At 27.4% G+C, this 15,509-nt stretch overlaps 2 protein-coding genes across 2 annotated transcripts in view; one reads left to right on the plus strand and one right to left on the minus strand.

The window, feature by feature from the left end:
* LOC127285999 (innexin inx2-like) overlaps positions 1–15,509 on the plus strand; it is a 55,773-nt gene that overhangs the window by 17,468 nt on the left and 22,796 nt on the right. The window lies entirely within an intron of this gene.
* On the minus strand, positions 4,008–11,975 carry LOC127285998 (aminoacylase-1-like). The gene is made up of 6 exons (XM_051312252.1): positions 11,810–11,975; positions 8,290–8,377; positions 8,051–8,220; positions 5,723–6,220; positions 4,891–5,181; positions 4,008–4,813 (listed from the first exon to the last, which is right to left on the minus strand). The coding sequence occupies exons 1-6, from the start codon at positions 11,879–11,881 to the stop codon at positions 4,670–4,672; spliced, it is 1,263 nt and encodes a 420-aa protein (XP_051168209.1). The 5' UTR covers positions 11,882–11,975; the 3' UTR covers positions 4,008–4,669.

Raw genomic sequence — 15,509 nt, forward strand, 5'->3', positions numbered from 1 at the left:
GAAAATTTATTTCTTTTAAATAATCGGTTACTTGACTATTATATCAAATAAATATTTACTTGAACCAAATAATTTTTTTTCGAATTAAATAAACTGCATTTGAACAGATAATATCTATATTTAAAACAAATACCATCGAAATTTATTGGTTAAGTAAATATTTATTTGATAACAATCAAATAACTGATTATATTTAAATCAAATAATTTTTTTCACTGTGTGCAATAGAAAATTGTCAATGGTTGTACAAAATACATCAGATATTGGAAAATAAATAAATTAATAAATAATTGGTGAATTAAAACGAAAGCAAAAAAATTATTACCTACAATTTTCATTTGTATGAATTTCATAAGACAGAATTTCTTTTTAGACGAATTTTTATTTTATTGAATTGAATGTCATGAAAAAAAATTTTTTTGATCAATTTAAACCAGGTTTTTTAAAAAACTGCATAGTATCCGGTTTTGCCCCGATGGTGGGGTACTATCAAGAAAATATATAAATCATGGAATATTCATTTTATTATTATTATTATTATTCTATATCACTTACATTATAGAAAATAATTAAAATTCAATAAATTTAATCAAAATATATTATATTAATAATGAATAACATCAGTTAAATCTTTTAAACCGAAAATTTTCAAATTTGTATTAATTTTATTTTTAATAATTAATTAATGAATTTTTATTTTTATCGTTATATCATTAAAATGATATTGGTTGTAATATGTAAAGGGTGACACAAATAGAAATAGCTATCATGGAAAACTGGGGGTACCCGGTTTGACCCACCTACCTGGTTTTGACCAACTCTAATAGTAAAATTGTTATTACTATATAGACATGCAAATTGACTTATAATAGCTTATATTAATTAGGTTTAAATGATTTGCCTAAACTATGTAATTAGCTTTAAATGACCTCGTCGATAATGAAGCGAATGTTAATGATGAATTTTCGAGTGAAGCGCTTCGTTGTTCTTCCCCTGATGTTGTTGAGTATATCTTATTGGACCTAGGTGCGTATTTCTCAATTTTAAATAAAAAATTTATTAACGTTGAGTTCAGGGAAATTGCTAAACATAAATCAACTACTAAAACTGAAACAACTACAAAATATCGTTCTGCCAACTACACCCGAGGCGAAATTTGAATCCTCTTTAGCTTCCCTTAGAACCTAAATAGGCCCTCTTTTCGATCTTGTAGACTCCCGTAGGCCCTCCTTTGAATCCAAACGTGGAAGAAAGGTAAATTTGCGACTGGTTGAGGAAGCTGAAGAGGGTCTGTTTAACTCTACTTTACTCCTTGTAAATTAGGGCTTAAATTTCGCCTCGGGCATTCTTAATTATTTTAACTACTTTTTAGGGTTCCGTACTCGGTTCGGAACCCTATTATAATATCGATCATGTACCCCCCCTCTAGCGGCCACACGAATTTATCTAAAGGGCTGAAATTTGGTACACAATATGCATTTTCGCGTGTAGATTACAAGAAAAATATAGTGAACCTGGTTAGAATTATCATAGCGTTGTCAAGGTAAAACCATGAATTTTTACTAAAAATGACTATGTACCCCCCCTAGCGGCCACATCTTTTGACATAAAAAGCTTAAATTTGGTACACTTACGCATTTTTACGTGAAAATTACAGGAAAAAAAATGTGAGCACAATGGGAGTTGATGATCAATTTTTATCAAATTTTTAAAGAAAAATGATAATTTTAGGGAAAAAATGGATTTTTCCAAAAAACAATTTTGTAAAAAAAATTTAAGAAAGTTGTTTCTTTTTGTATCACTAACATTATTTGACATACAAAACTTATATTTATTAAACATTTATTTTTATACCAAATAAGTTCGCTTCGTGTGATTTTTTATAGTTAATACAACTTTTTAAAATGGAGGACCTATTGTACTAGGCAGAGTATTTAAAAAGTAGTCAAATCTACTAGTTTTTTTTCAGTGTATGATAAATTATCTTCGCCAATAACAAGACGAATCTCGGCCCAATAATGGTGCATCAATAGCAGAAGTGTTGAATTTTTTGCAGTATCTGTGACCGGGTCTGAGAAAACGGTGTTATCGCCCAAAAAATAGATTTTTTTATGATGGTTTCTTATAGTTTAAGGTCCTAAAAATACAATATAACTAGTTCCAAACGTTAAAAAAAATTTGTTGCTTTTGTTTAAACAAATTAAAAAAAAAATTTATTTCGAAAAAATTTTTTAATGAAAATATAAGTCATTCTAAAGCAAAAATTACTCGCAAAAATACCAAGAGTAATTTTTGCTTTAGGTATACCCGTCATCGGCGACGGGACGCATGATTTGTACACAAAATCAATTACATCGAATTGTCAAAGCATCGAGATCTATTACACACCGACTTTTCAATACATTACCTCATCAAAAGGAACGAATTTTCAAATCATCGATTTTCTAATGCACCAATCTGTAGAGGCATCAAATTTCCAATACATTTTGTAAAGTCGATGTCTTAGAAAATCGCTGCATTACAAATTAGATGTTTTATCAAATCGACATTTTGACAAATCAACGCTGTGGTTATAAGACTTTTTGAAAAATCGCTGTATTGAAAATTGAATGTTTTAATAAATTAATGTTTTAAAAATGAGTGTATTAAAAAATAGGTGCTGTGATTATTCGACGTTTTAAAAAATCGATGTATTGGAAAGTCGATGTTTTGATTTATTGATGTTTTGAAAAATCAGTGTAATGAAAAGTCGACGTTTTTGCGAGTCGACGTTTTAGAAAATCAGTGTTTTGCTAAATTGATGTATTGAAAATGAAATGTTTTAGCAAATCTATATTTTGACAAATTGATGATTTGATAAGTCGATAATTTGGAGAATCGGTGTTTTGAAAAATCAATGTAAAGAAAAGTCGATACTTTTGCGAGTCGAAGTTTTATAATATCAGTGTTTTGATAAATCGATGCATTAAAAAGTTGATTTTTTGACAAATCGACGTTATAACAAGTCGATGCTTTGGTAATTCAACGTTATGAAAATTCCATGTTTTGGAAATTCGATGTTTTAATAAGGGTATGAGATGGTAAATCTATGCCTTGAAGAATCGACGTTGTTAAAAGAGAGAGAGTCAATGTAATAGATCTCGATGCTTTGACAATTCGATGTAATGGATTTTGGGTACAAATCATGCGTCTCTCGGCGACCTGGTTGTCCAAGTCTTAAGAATATTTTCTCAAACCTCAAAAATGAATGTCAAAACTATTAACAAAAAATTCGAGCTAAATTCTCGGCGATGATCCTTAAGTATACCCATCATCGTCAACCTGGTTCTATAGGTAAAAAATAACCATGGATTATTGTGCGGTTGTCAGTTCTGAAGATGCATAAAAATTTAGACCTCTAGGTCATCAGCAAGTCGCTTAAATTATGATTTAAAATTTCACATTTTGACTTTTGCAAACAAATTGTTTGTAATAATAACATTGATGTTCAAAAAATTATTTAACCATAAAAATCGTGTTCAGCATAAAAAAATACATAAGGAACACTTATCTAGGTCCTTTGAAATATAAAATGTTTCAAGAAATCTATTTTAATTCTTAGTAAAACTTTAAACGCGTTTTTCTCGAGAAGTTGATTTTGGTCCATGGCACAGCTTTCTCAGACCCGGTCATATCTAGGATCAATAAAATTGAATTATTTAAAAAAAATCACTTATCTCTTGGCGAACGGGTGGATCTGCTGGCCATTAAAAAAAATTTTGTTTAAAAAAATTTTAAGTAGTTTTTATGTTAAATTTTTTAATAACAATATTAATTTCAGTATGTGTATTTTGTTATGACAGAAACGTATACTTTAAATTTATGTTGATTTCCAATCAATAATCATAAATGTTGCGAACTTCAGCAACGTATGTAAAACCAAGTTGTCGTTTAGCTACAATCATAAAACTAGATTCTGAAGAATCATCTGGTGCGCATTACATGCTAATTAAAATACATAATGTAAATTTGGTTAAAAACTTAAAATTTTATTAATTTTAATAATAGTAATGACAGTAATTATAATATTATGAGTTAAACAGATACAGAAAAGTCAATATTAAGTCATTTTTAGCATTATTGTACTACATGTTAGTTTTTTTGTATTATTGCGCAACAGAAATGTGTTTCTGATATATAGGGAAAAGTGACAAATAGTGGGACACTTTTTTTCAAAGACATATTAATATGTCAAATTTATATATTTTTGAACACTTTTTGGTATTACCATAAAGTTTGAACTCTTTTCTACACAATGTACATATTCTATTAAGATTATATTGTGATTAAATAAAACAATTTGAAGTTTTTGAAACTTGATACATTTTTCTTGTTTTGAAGGTTCGTGTTTAATTTTTGCCTGTCTCAGTGTTTAATGTCCCACTGTTTGAGAAATTTTAAATTATTGGATATTATACTTAAAAACATGAGTAAACGAAGTAACAATTACACTTTTTTTAAAAATTAAAATTAAAGTGTCCCACTGTTTTTCACTCTCCCCTATATTATTTTAATATATCTTTATATTTATAGTTTTATCTGCAATATTGAAATTTCAGTTTTCAAGTACTATGATAATTTACAAAACAAATAATATAATTTTTCTATTAAAAATGAATTACGTAAACAATTAAACATTTGCAACTTTTAATAAAATTTTTTCAAGTATTTTAATTCCCTTAAGAAAGTCATTGCTATTGACATATTCATTATTAGCGTGAGCTAATGCAGTAGTATTGCCTAATGGTGTAAATCCCAAAGCTGGTATTCCAAGCTGAAAAATTCCATAAAACTACTATGTATTTTTTGACTGAAATTATCAAACTTTAGTAAAAAAAATATTAAACATACAGCGCGTAGAAAGCGTGAATCTGTTGCTCCTTGCATAATTCGTGTTTCTATTTCTATAGAGTTCTCATCGCAAGCTTGTTTAAAGGCTTGCCAATAAATATTACTTGAATCTAGTTTTGTAACATCAGTTGGCGGTCCTTTGTCAATAACAGTATAATTAACTCCATCGCCAGCTTCCCTTAACCAACCTTCAAACATTTCAACGAATTTTGTAAAATTAACAAAAGGTGAAACACGAATGTCAAATGCCACTGACAACATATCGGGAATTACATTTACTTGCATGCCACCCTAAAAAGACCAATTTCAAAATTATTATCTTTATGGGACATTCCACGTCAAAGTGGACAGAGCCCTAAAAAAAATTGCTTTGATGGATTTAAACGTTCTAGCGCTCCAAAGATTTCTACATTCGTGTAGGTCATCAGCAACCGAAAGAGTGGTACTGGATTGGTACTGAGAGCTCAGTATCATTTCAGTTTCAATTTAGTTCGTTTTAAGAGGAAGGACAATATTGGGATTGGCTAAACTTCAATACACCATCTGGTGGTTACCTACTTCGGACAAACATTTTCCTTTTTCATCTTTATTTAATTAACACAATAGAAAGAGAAATAAAAACCAGAATGTCTGACGAAGTAGGTAAAAGCCACTAGACCGACAATCCCAATAAGTTTGTGTTTATCTAACATATCTTTAAAACTATTGGTAAAGTACTTTAAAAATGTCTTCCGATGGGTAATCAGGTAGTTGTACTGAAGTCAAACTCAGCCACTCAGTACCACCTTTTCGGCAGAAAAAATTTTAATTGATTGTGGTTTTCTTATCATACCTTGAGCATTGTCAAATTTATAGAAGTAACATTGTCCATATTCCCTGCATCTTCAAATTTTTTCTTTTCTTTTTTTCTAAATTCAAGAAGACGATCAATTACGATTTGTAATTTCTCGCCAGCAGTATTAGCAGACAAATTCGAACCATGACCGGGTTTACCGGGGCAGTTAACCCACATTTCAAAAATTGTCCTCTCAGCATAGGTTACATAATATTTATTTTGAGATCCAGGAATTGCTTCATCCAAGGCAAAACCAACATTTAGATCTTTGAATTGTTGAGATTTCACAAAACTTTGCATGCCTAACTCTCCTTCTTCCTCGTCCGGCACCATGGACAAATGAATCGTTCTCCGTAGTCGAATTCCTTTTAATTTTAATCGTCGAATTGCTTCTAAATATTGTATAGTAACACCCTTCATGTCTTGCGCTCCACGAGCATAAATATTGCCATTTTCATCCATTTTGGCTTTAAATGGTGGATATTTCCATTCTTTCTGTAAAATTTAATGATTTCAATTGAATGTATACAGTTTCAATTTGTATTGTAATTGTGTACGGTAAGTCCGGGATAGATGGCCATACTTTTTTTAAATGTCCGTTAAAATATAACGGAAGCAGTTTATGTATTAATTTTCATTACATTTTGAAAAAACAAAAAAATATTTCAAATATTGCAATGATAAAAATTTGAAAATTCATGTTCCTTAAAAAACTGCAATATAGAAAATCGGATTGATGAAAATTATGCCAAATGCTATTTCGAACAAATTAAAATTCGGCTCAAAACTAATTAGGACAAATAAAATTTGATAAATTGTAAATTATGACTAATGATTTTTAGAACATAATCATGCGTCCCAGATACTACATAAGATCTTACGAGAATCCTATATGGAAACTCATGAGATTTGTCTCATGAGTGTCTATATGGAATTCTATATGAGATCTCACATAGGATCCCACATGGGAATATGTAGTAGTTATTTAAAAAAAGAATATGAGACACATTTTAGGTTTTAAACACAAAATACTTTTGCTTTATATAAAATGAACTCAAAATTTTGTCCGATTTTACGTATCTCTTACCGTTTTTGAGATATTAACAAATCTTATTTTTCAAATTTCGACCCCATATGGGATCCTTTATGGAATCCTGTATGGACACTGATGAGATTCTTCTTACGAGATGTCCTTATAAGATTTCGTATAGAATCATATATAAGAAACCATAAGCTATCTTACAAATAGGATCTCATATGGGAATTAACAGTAGGGGATACACTGTTAGAAAAATCTGTATTAGATTTAATATACATGCGTATGAAGCGAATATGCACTACAGGTATTGAAATCTAAGATACATGTATATTAAATTTAAAGTGACAACATGGCGGCTGTAGATGCCTATTTCACCAAACGGTCATTATTTCCTTGATATTGAAAATTTATTTGAAATTGAAACAACAGTGCGTAATTCTTTAACTATTGTGTTGTTTATGTCCAAATAATGTTTTATAAGGGGAAAATTTTTCAAAAAAAACATTCTAAATACAAGAATTTTAATACTTATATGTGACATTTAGGTTAAGTACTATAAATGTCAAATTATATGCATTTTTACAATGTAAATTGATTTAAACTTGTATTTACATGAAAGAAATTACTTTGCTTTATTAATAAAAACCTTATTTTGTGCACAAGAACATGTATAAATTGAGTAAAATGCAATTTTTTTATTTGAATTTTTTTCAGTGACAAAATTTAATATACTTTGTATATGAATTACACTCTAATATACCAGTTTCTTAAATTTAAGTACTTTATGTATATTAAAACTACAAACATTTTTAACAGTGTACTTAAAGTCCGCCGTTGGTACCGGCTTGGTACCAAATTTACAATAACATTGCTTTGGCACGTGTCACTTTCGATGTTTTTAAAAGTTTCAATTTTTTAAATTAGTTTCTTAAAAAAAAATTTGTTCTTCACTACGGTAAACTATTTAAAAATATATTAAGAATTTTATATAAACGAGTTAAAAAGTGCATATTATTGCAGTGAAAAGATATGTTTTTTTTATTTCGAATGAACAAAAACATTGACAAGAAATAAATGATAAAAATAATTAATTAACGTGAAAGAATAATGGAAAGGTAAAAAACGTGAAAAAATGAAAATTTTCATTTTCAGATATAATGTATACAAAGAGATGACTGCGTATATTATTGTTTATAATCATATAGTATTATTCTTTTGAGTACATTTGAAGTTACTCAAGCGTTTTGATTGCAAAAAAGAAATACATTAAATTAATTAAAACTTACGGCATTTACAGGAACGACATCCATATGTCCATTGATTAAAATAGAAGGTTTATCCGGTTTTGTGCCTTTCCATGTAATAATTACAATTGGTTTTGTGGGATGCAATTCAATAACTTTTGCAGTTAAATTAAGAGATTTTGCTTGTCGTTTCAGAAAACTTACACAATCGTCTGAAAATAAGTTTGTAAATATTAAAATAGAATACAAATTAAAAACAGAAGATTGCAAAAAAATTTTACCGTAGTTCACATTTGGATGAACTGATGGAATTTGAAGGTACTCGATTAAATTTTTCAAAGCCGTTATTTCCAGTGCATCTTGTTCAGACTGTATTTTTAAAATAAAATTTTTGAAAAATTTATCATCTACTATGTTTTGTCAATCTAAATTCTAGCACATGGAGTTCGAAAGATTTAAGATTTAAGATTTAAGATATTTAATTGCAATGTTTAGTGAAAATTGTGTAAAGATTTAAATGTCCCGATTAAATAAATGTTCAGGAAACTAAACATTTATTTAATCAGGAAATTTAAATCTTTACACAATTTTCACTAAACATTGCAATTAAATATTCCGAACATTTCAAATAAATCTTTAGAAAATCTTTAGGAAAGTTTCGGTGCTATGATAAACAATTTCAGTGTTAATTTTTAAAAATTTACTGTCACAGCAAACTTTTTTGACCCCACAGCAAATTTGTTTGCTGTCCCTATATTAGCTAACGTAATTTGATGTAGCAGCAAATAATTCGCTGCCGCACAACAAATTTTTTCTATGCGTGTATAATTGAATTAGACTAGGTAATTAATTTCATTTGCAGTGAATACAGATGTAAAATCCATCTGTTATTTCAGCACAGTTGAAGTGAACAGCATAAAACATTCGAATTATTCATAAATAATGCGAAATAAAAATAGAGAGGTGTATTAGAATTAAAAACTGTTAAATATGATTTATTGCACAACTCCTCACTATCGCTGTTGCATAACTCCCCATTTTCTATATTTTCAAAACAGTCATAGAATCATTGACACATCGAATGTTTATGCGAATTTTGTTTCTGTTCTCAGAAAAGTTATTAATTACTGATTATTTTTATGCGCTAACCATTGTGATCACCTTCAAAAAATTAGTGGAAATGACTTAAACATAAAAAGACAATAAAACTTTTAGAAAAAATTTTAACTCACTATCTATGGAAAGACACGAAGAATGCTTGAAAAGATGACGCGGGTACCACTTAAAAAGTTCCATCACAGCACCGAAACTTTCCTAAAGATTTATTTGAAATGTTCGGAATATTTAATAGCAATGTTTAGTGAAAATTGTGTAAAGATTTAAATGTCCCACTTGAATAAATGTTTAACCTTTCCGGCCGCACAGTAATTCTCAGAAAAGGTTTCCATCACGTACCTGTAATAAACCTGATATTTAAAAAAAAATTTATGAAGTATATTTTGCCCCCTTTATTTAATCGGGACATTTAAATCTTTACACAATTTTCACTAAACATTGCAATTAAATATTTCGAACATTTCAAATAAATCTTTAGGAAATCTTTAGGAAAGTTTCGGTGCTGTGGGGGTTAGTTCTTAACGAGAAAAGAATTTGATAATAGTTGTTTGTCACATTAATATTTATGCTCACAATATATCTTACAATAATATCTTAGGTACACCAAGCTTAGAATAACATTATATACACTCTTTATACATGTAACCTTTCTATCAGAGCTGAACTTTTAAGGGGTTAAACTACTCTAGAACGTCAAAAAGGAGTCTAATTTTAACAATTTCTTTTAAAAAGTTTAAAAGTAATAAAAAATATGTTTATATATCTTTATTAGGTACACTTTAAAGGCGGAAAACATATACTTCATTAATTTCTTTTTTTAAATATCAGGTTTACAGGTACGTGATAGAAACCTTTTCTGAGAATTACTTTGCGGCCGGAAAGGTTTTTGCCACAATTTTCATAGAACACACAGTTTTCCTAAAAGTCTCAAATTGAGACCAAAAATTGCATCAAATCTTTGCAACGTTTTGATGCACATAAGTTATATCAAAAAGAGATCGTATTGTGTATCATTTTTAGAAATGATACACGAAACGGTCTCATTTTTTGATGCAAAAAATTTAATCAATTTATATCAATCATGGCTTATACGATGTAACCTTACAATCTATGCAAATAATTATACGATAACCTTACAGCAGTATGTTATGCTGTGTGGGTAAATAATTTGACAATAAAAACAAAATTATGCAAAAAATACTGTTAAATTATTTCTTATCGGTACACGGAAAAAAATAGTTCGCGAAACTTTCGTAAACTAGTTTTTCACTTTTGGACGGGCCCAAAGTTTGGAAATCTTTCATTAACTTTTTTCAAGATTCCACAAACTTTTTTTTGTGCGCGTGCGCAGACATTGATTGTCATGAAGAGAGTGATGAACGTTTGTGAAATCTTGGAAAAAGTTAATAAAAGATTTTCAAACTTTGGGCCCGTCCAAAAGTGAACAACTAGTTTACGAAACTTTCACGAACTATTTTTTTCCGTGTAGCAAAAACTCGCAAAAAGTTAGATCATTATGAACTTGCATTGAATATAGATAGAGCATTTTATACCGGGAAAATAAATAAATTAAATTCCTTGCTTCGAAGCGATTAGGATTACCTATATATATAATATATTATATTTACTAGAAATTTACTGAATAGATGGCAATTTTGGATTTCTAATTAAATTAAAATTCATATTTTTGCATATCTTAAACTCTCATTTTTTAAACATGGTGAATAACAGTGAAAAATAAATTGATTGATTTACAGTGGGATGAGCTCGATTATCTAAACTAATAACCTAGTTCCAAAAACGTTTTTAGAACGAACATGGTTTTTTGTCTACTAGATAATAAAATAAAAAACGAATCTTTTAAGATTTCTTTGGAATAAATTTTGTTATTTTGCTTTGGAAAATTAAATCTATTCATTTTTTAGCGAAATTTGAATGATAAAATTTTAAAAATGAAAAAAATATAAAAAATAATTTTTTAAATTTGGAAGGCAATAAAAGTTTGATTAACAGAAGTTCGGATAAAATGTTTTACGGTTCGGATAATCGAGGTTCCACTGCATATATAAAAAGTATATAGATTACTATTATTTGAGTTACTTCGCGTGTGGAAATCATCCCAAAGTAGCCCAAAGTGAGATTGGCGCCAAAGTTTGCTTGGGCAAACTTTGGGTCAACCCATTTTGGCCCAAACTGGGATTTCCCAAGGTTTTCCCAAACTGAAATTTAATTGGATTTTCTATTACAAATAAATGAAAAATTTTAATATAAAAATATTTTTAAACATTTTAAACTTGCAGAATTTTTATTTCTATTTAAATAAAATATACAAATTATTTACAAAAATTGGTTAAAAGTTTAATAATTTTTAACCACAATTTTTAAAATAATTTATTCAACTAAATTATTATCTATTTTTATAAATTTCATTATTAATATGCATTAAAAGTATACTATTAACTAATTACAATTTTTGTTAATCTAACCCGTCATTTAATTATTGTATGATATTTACTTTGAAATTCTCAAATGCTTCACTTAGCGTAGTTGGTTACAAGCCAAGTTTGGGGGTTCTTTGGGAAGGCCCACTTTGGACATTGAGAAACCCAATCTGGGCCAGATTGTCGCCCAGTCGACTTTTCCACACGGGTTATTAATAAATATTAATAAAAGAAGTAATTTTACCTGAACGATTTTCAAGTTTGAAATTTCAAATACGATTAAACAATAAATGATTTTTTTTAAAAACGATAACATTGTAGGAAATAATGTAGCTTTAAACGTTGCATGAAATACACTGAAGTGAAATAAGTGAATTTATCTTGTCGTCGCATTGTTCTTTTAATGACTCAGGTAACCAAGGAGTTATCCATATAATACGTAATGCTTAATGGGGGAGGGGTAGGGTTTACAAGACAAGGTTAAAATATAATTTATTTTAACTTTCAAATTTATTTTTGTTAAAGCTGTAATAGGAATTTTACTGCAAAAAAATGCAGTAAAAATATGAACATAAATAATGTACCTTATGTTTACAGGATTATTTATGAACGTACTTACGTGATTTTTAAAATAATTAAAAAAAAATTCGGCTCTTCATATTATGCTCTTATAGGAAATGCGATGAAAGTTTGTTAAGTTTTTAGTGAAAGATGATTTAACATTGAAATAAGAAACAATACACGTCCGAGAAGTTGGCAACGCCATTTCATTTTTTCAAAAAATCAATTTTTGTGCTAAATTGTGCTAATTTTGTGCTAATTTGTGCTGCAAAAATTTTTTTTAAAAAATTAAAAATAGGGGTCAAAAATTTAAAAAAACAGTTTTTGGCAAAAAATTTATGATTCAGTTTTATTCTAAACAAATCATTTGTCCAGTTATAATGTAACAACAATACAATCTACCAAAAAAAGTGAAAAAATTTTTTTTTTTTTTAAATACAAAAATTTAATATTCAAAATTAAGATTTTTAACCCTAAAATGGGTACATATCAAAATTTCTCAAAATCAATTTCTGTGCTGTATTCTACAATACTAGCACAAAAATAATCGCAAAAAATATTTTTAAAAAACTGAGTTTAATTAAAAGAAATTGCAATTTTATTGCTCCAAATTAAGATTTTTAACCCTAAAATGGGCAAATATCAAAATTTTGTAAAAACAATTTCTGTGCTGTATTCTACAATACTAGCACAAATATAATCTCAAAAAACATTTTTGAAAAACTGAGTTTAATTCAAAGAAATTGCAATTTTATTGCTCAAAATTAACATTATTAACCCTAAAATGGGCAAATATCAAAATTTCTGAAAAAAATTTCTGTGCTGTATTCTACAATACTAGCACAAAAATAATCTCAAAAAACATTTTTGAAAAACTGAGTTTAATTTCAAGAAATTGCAATTTTATTACTCAAAATTAACATTTTTAACCCTAAAATGGGTACATATCAAAATTTCTCAAAATCAATTTCTGTGCTGTATTCTACAATACTAGCACAAAAATAATCGCAAAAAATATTTTTAAAAAACTGAGTTTAATTAAAAGAAATTGCAATTTTATTGCTCCAAATTAAGATTTTTAACCCTAAAATGGGCAAATATCAAAATTTTGTAAAAACAATTTCTGTGCTGTATTCTACAATACTAGCACAAATATAATCTCAAAAAACATTTTTGAAAAACTGAGTTTAATTCAAAGAAATTGCAATTTTATTGCTCAAAATTAACATTATTAACCCTAAAATGGGCAAATATCAAAATTTCTGAAAAAAATTTCTGTGCTGTATTCTACAATACTAGCACAAAAATAATCTCAAAAAACATTTTTGAAAAACTGAGTTTAATTAAAAGAAATTGCAATTTTATTGCTCAAAATTAACATTATTAACCCTAAAATGGGCAAATATCAAAATTTCTGAAAAACAATTTCTGTGCTGTATTCTACAATACTATCACAAAAATAATCTCAAAAAACATTTTTGAAAAAATGAGTTTAATTAAAAGAAATTGCAATTTTATTGCTCAAAATTAAGATTTTTAACCCTAAAATGGGCAAATATCAAAATTTTGTAAAAACAATTTCTGTGCTGTATTCTACAATACTAGCACAAATATAATTTAAAAAAACATTTTTGAAAAACTGAGTTTAATTAAAAGAAATTGCAATTTTATTGCTCAAAATTAAGATTTTTAACCCTAAAATGGGCAAATATTAAAATTTCTGAAAAACAATTTCTGTGCTGTATTCTACAATACTAGCACAAAAATAATCTCAAAAAACATTTTTGAAAAACTGAGTTTAATTAAAAGAAATTGCAATTTTATTGCTCAAAATTAAGATTTTTAACCCTAAAATGGGCAAATATCAAAATTTTGTAAAAACAATTTCTGTGCTGTATTCTACAATACTAGCACAAAAATAATCTCAAAAAACATTTCTGAAAAACTGAGTTTAATTTCAAGAAATTGCAATTTTATTACTCAAAATTAACATTTTTAACCCTAAAATGGGTACATATCAAAATTTCTCAAAATCAATTTCTGTGCTGTATTCTACAATACTAGCACAAAAATAATCGCAAAAAATATTTTTAAAAAACTGAGTTTAATTAAAAGAAATTGCAATTTTATTGCTCCAAATTAAGATTTTTAACCCTAAAATGGGCAAATATCAAAATTTTGTAAAAACAATTTCTGTGCTGTATTCTACAATACTAGCACAAATATAATCTCAAAAAACATTTTTGAAAAACTGAGTTTAATTCAAAGAAATTGCAATTTTATTGCTCAAAATTAACATTATTAACCCTAAAATGGGCAAATATCAAAATTTCTGAAAAAAATTTCTGTGCTGTATTCTACAATACTAGCACAAAAATAATCTCAAAAAACATTTTTGAAAAACTGAGTTTAATTAAAAGAAATTGCAATTTTATTGCTCAAAATTAACATTATTAACCCTAAAATGGGCAAATATCAAAATTTCTGAAAAACAATTTCTGTGCTGTATTCTACAATACTATCACAAAAATAATCTCAAAAAACATTTTTGAAAAAATGAGTTTAATTAAAAGAAATTGCAATTTTATTGCTCAAAATTAAGATTTTTAACCCTAAAATGGGCAAATATCAAAATTTTGTAAAAACAATTTCTGTGCTGTATTCTACAATACTAGCACAAATATAATTTAAAAAAACATTTTTGAAAAACTGAGTTTAATTAAAAGAAATTGCAATTTTATTGCTCAAAATTAAGATTTTTAACCCTAAAATGGGCAAATATTAAAATTTCTGAAAAACAATTTCTGTGCTGTATTCTACAATACTAGCACAAAAATAATCTCAAAAAACATTTTTGAAAAACTGAGTTTAATTAAAAGAAATTGCAATTTTATTGCTCAAAATTAAGATTTTTAACCCTAAAATGGGCAAATATCAAAATTTTGTAAAAACAATTTCTGTGCTGTATTCTACAATACTAGCACAAAAATAATCTCAAAAAACATTTCTGAAAAACTGAGTTTAATTTCAAGAAATTGCAATTTTATTACTCAAAATTAACATTTTTAACCCTAAAATGGGTACATATCAAAATTTCTCAAAATCAATTTCTGTGCTGTATTCTACAATACTAGCACAAAAATAATCGCAAAAAATATTTTTAAAAAACTGAGTTTAATTAAAAGAAATTGCAATTTTATTGCTCCAAATTAAGATTTTTAACCCTAAAATGGGCAAATATCAAAATTTTGTAAAAACAATTTCTGTGCTGTATTCTACAATACTAGCACAAATATAATCTCAAAAAACATTTTTGAAAAACTGAGTTTAATTAAAAGAAATTGCAATTTTATTGCTCAAAATTAACATTATTAACCCTAAAA

This window comes from Leptopilina boulardi, unplaced genomic scaffold, assembly GCF_019393585.1.
Source record: "Leptopilina boulardi isolate dan_hultmark-lab unplaced genomic scaffold, ZJU_Lbou_2.1 LbouV2_342, whole genome shotgun sequence".
NCBI classification, from domain to species: domain Eukaryota; kingdom Metazoa; phylum Arthropoda; class Insecta; order Hymenoptera; family Figitidae; genus Leptopilina; species Leptopilina boulardi.

What these genes read in the sequence shown, in the direction of transcription:
- LOC127285998 (XM_051312252.1), bottom strand. Translation starts at nt 11,881, where the DNA reads ATGTTATCGTTTTTAAAAAAAATCATTTATTGTTTAATCGTATTTGAA. An exon ending in TCATCCAAATGTGAACTACG is followed by an intron (nt 8,221 to 8,289) that starts GTAAAATTTTTT and finishes ACTTATTTTCAG; the next exon opens with ACGATTGTGTAAGTTTTCTG. An exon ending in ATGTCGTTCCTGTAAATGCC is followed by an intron (nt 6,221 to 8,050) that starts GTAAGTTTTAAT and finishes TAAATTTTACAG; the next exon opens with AAAGAATGGAAATATCCACC.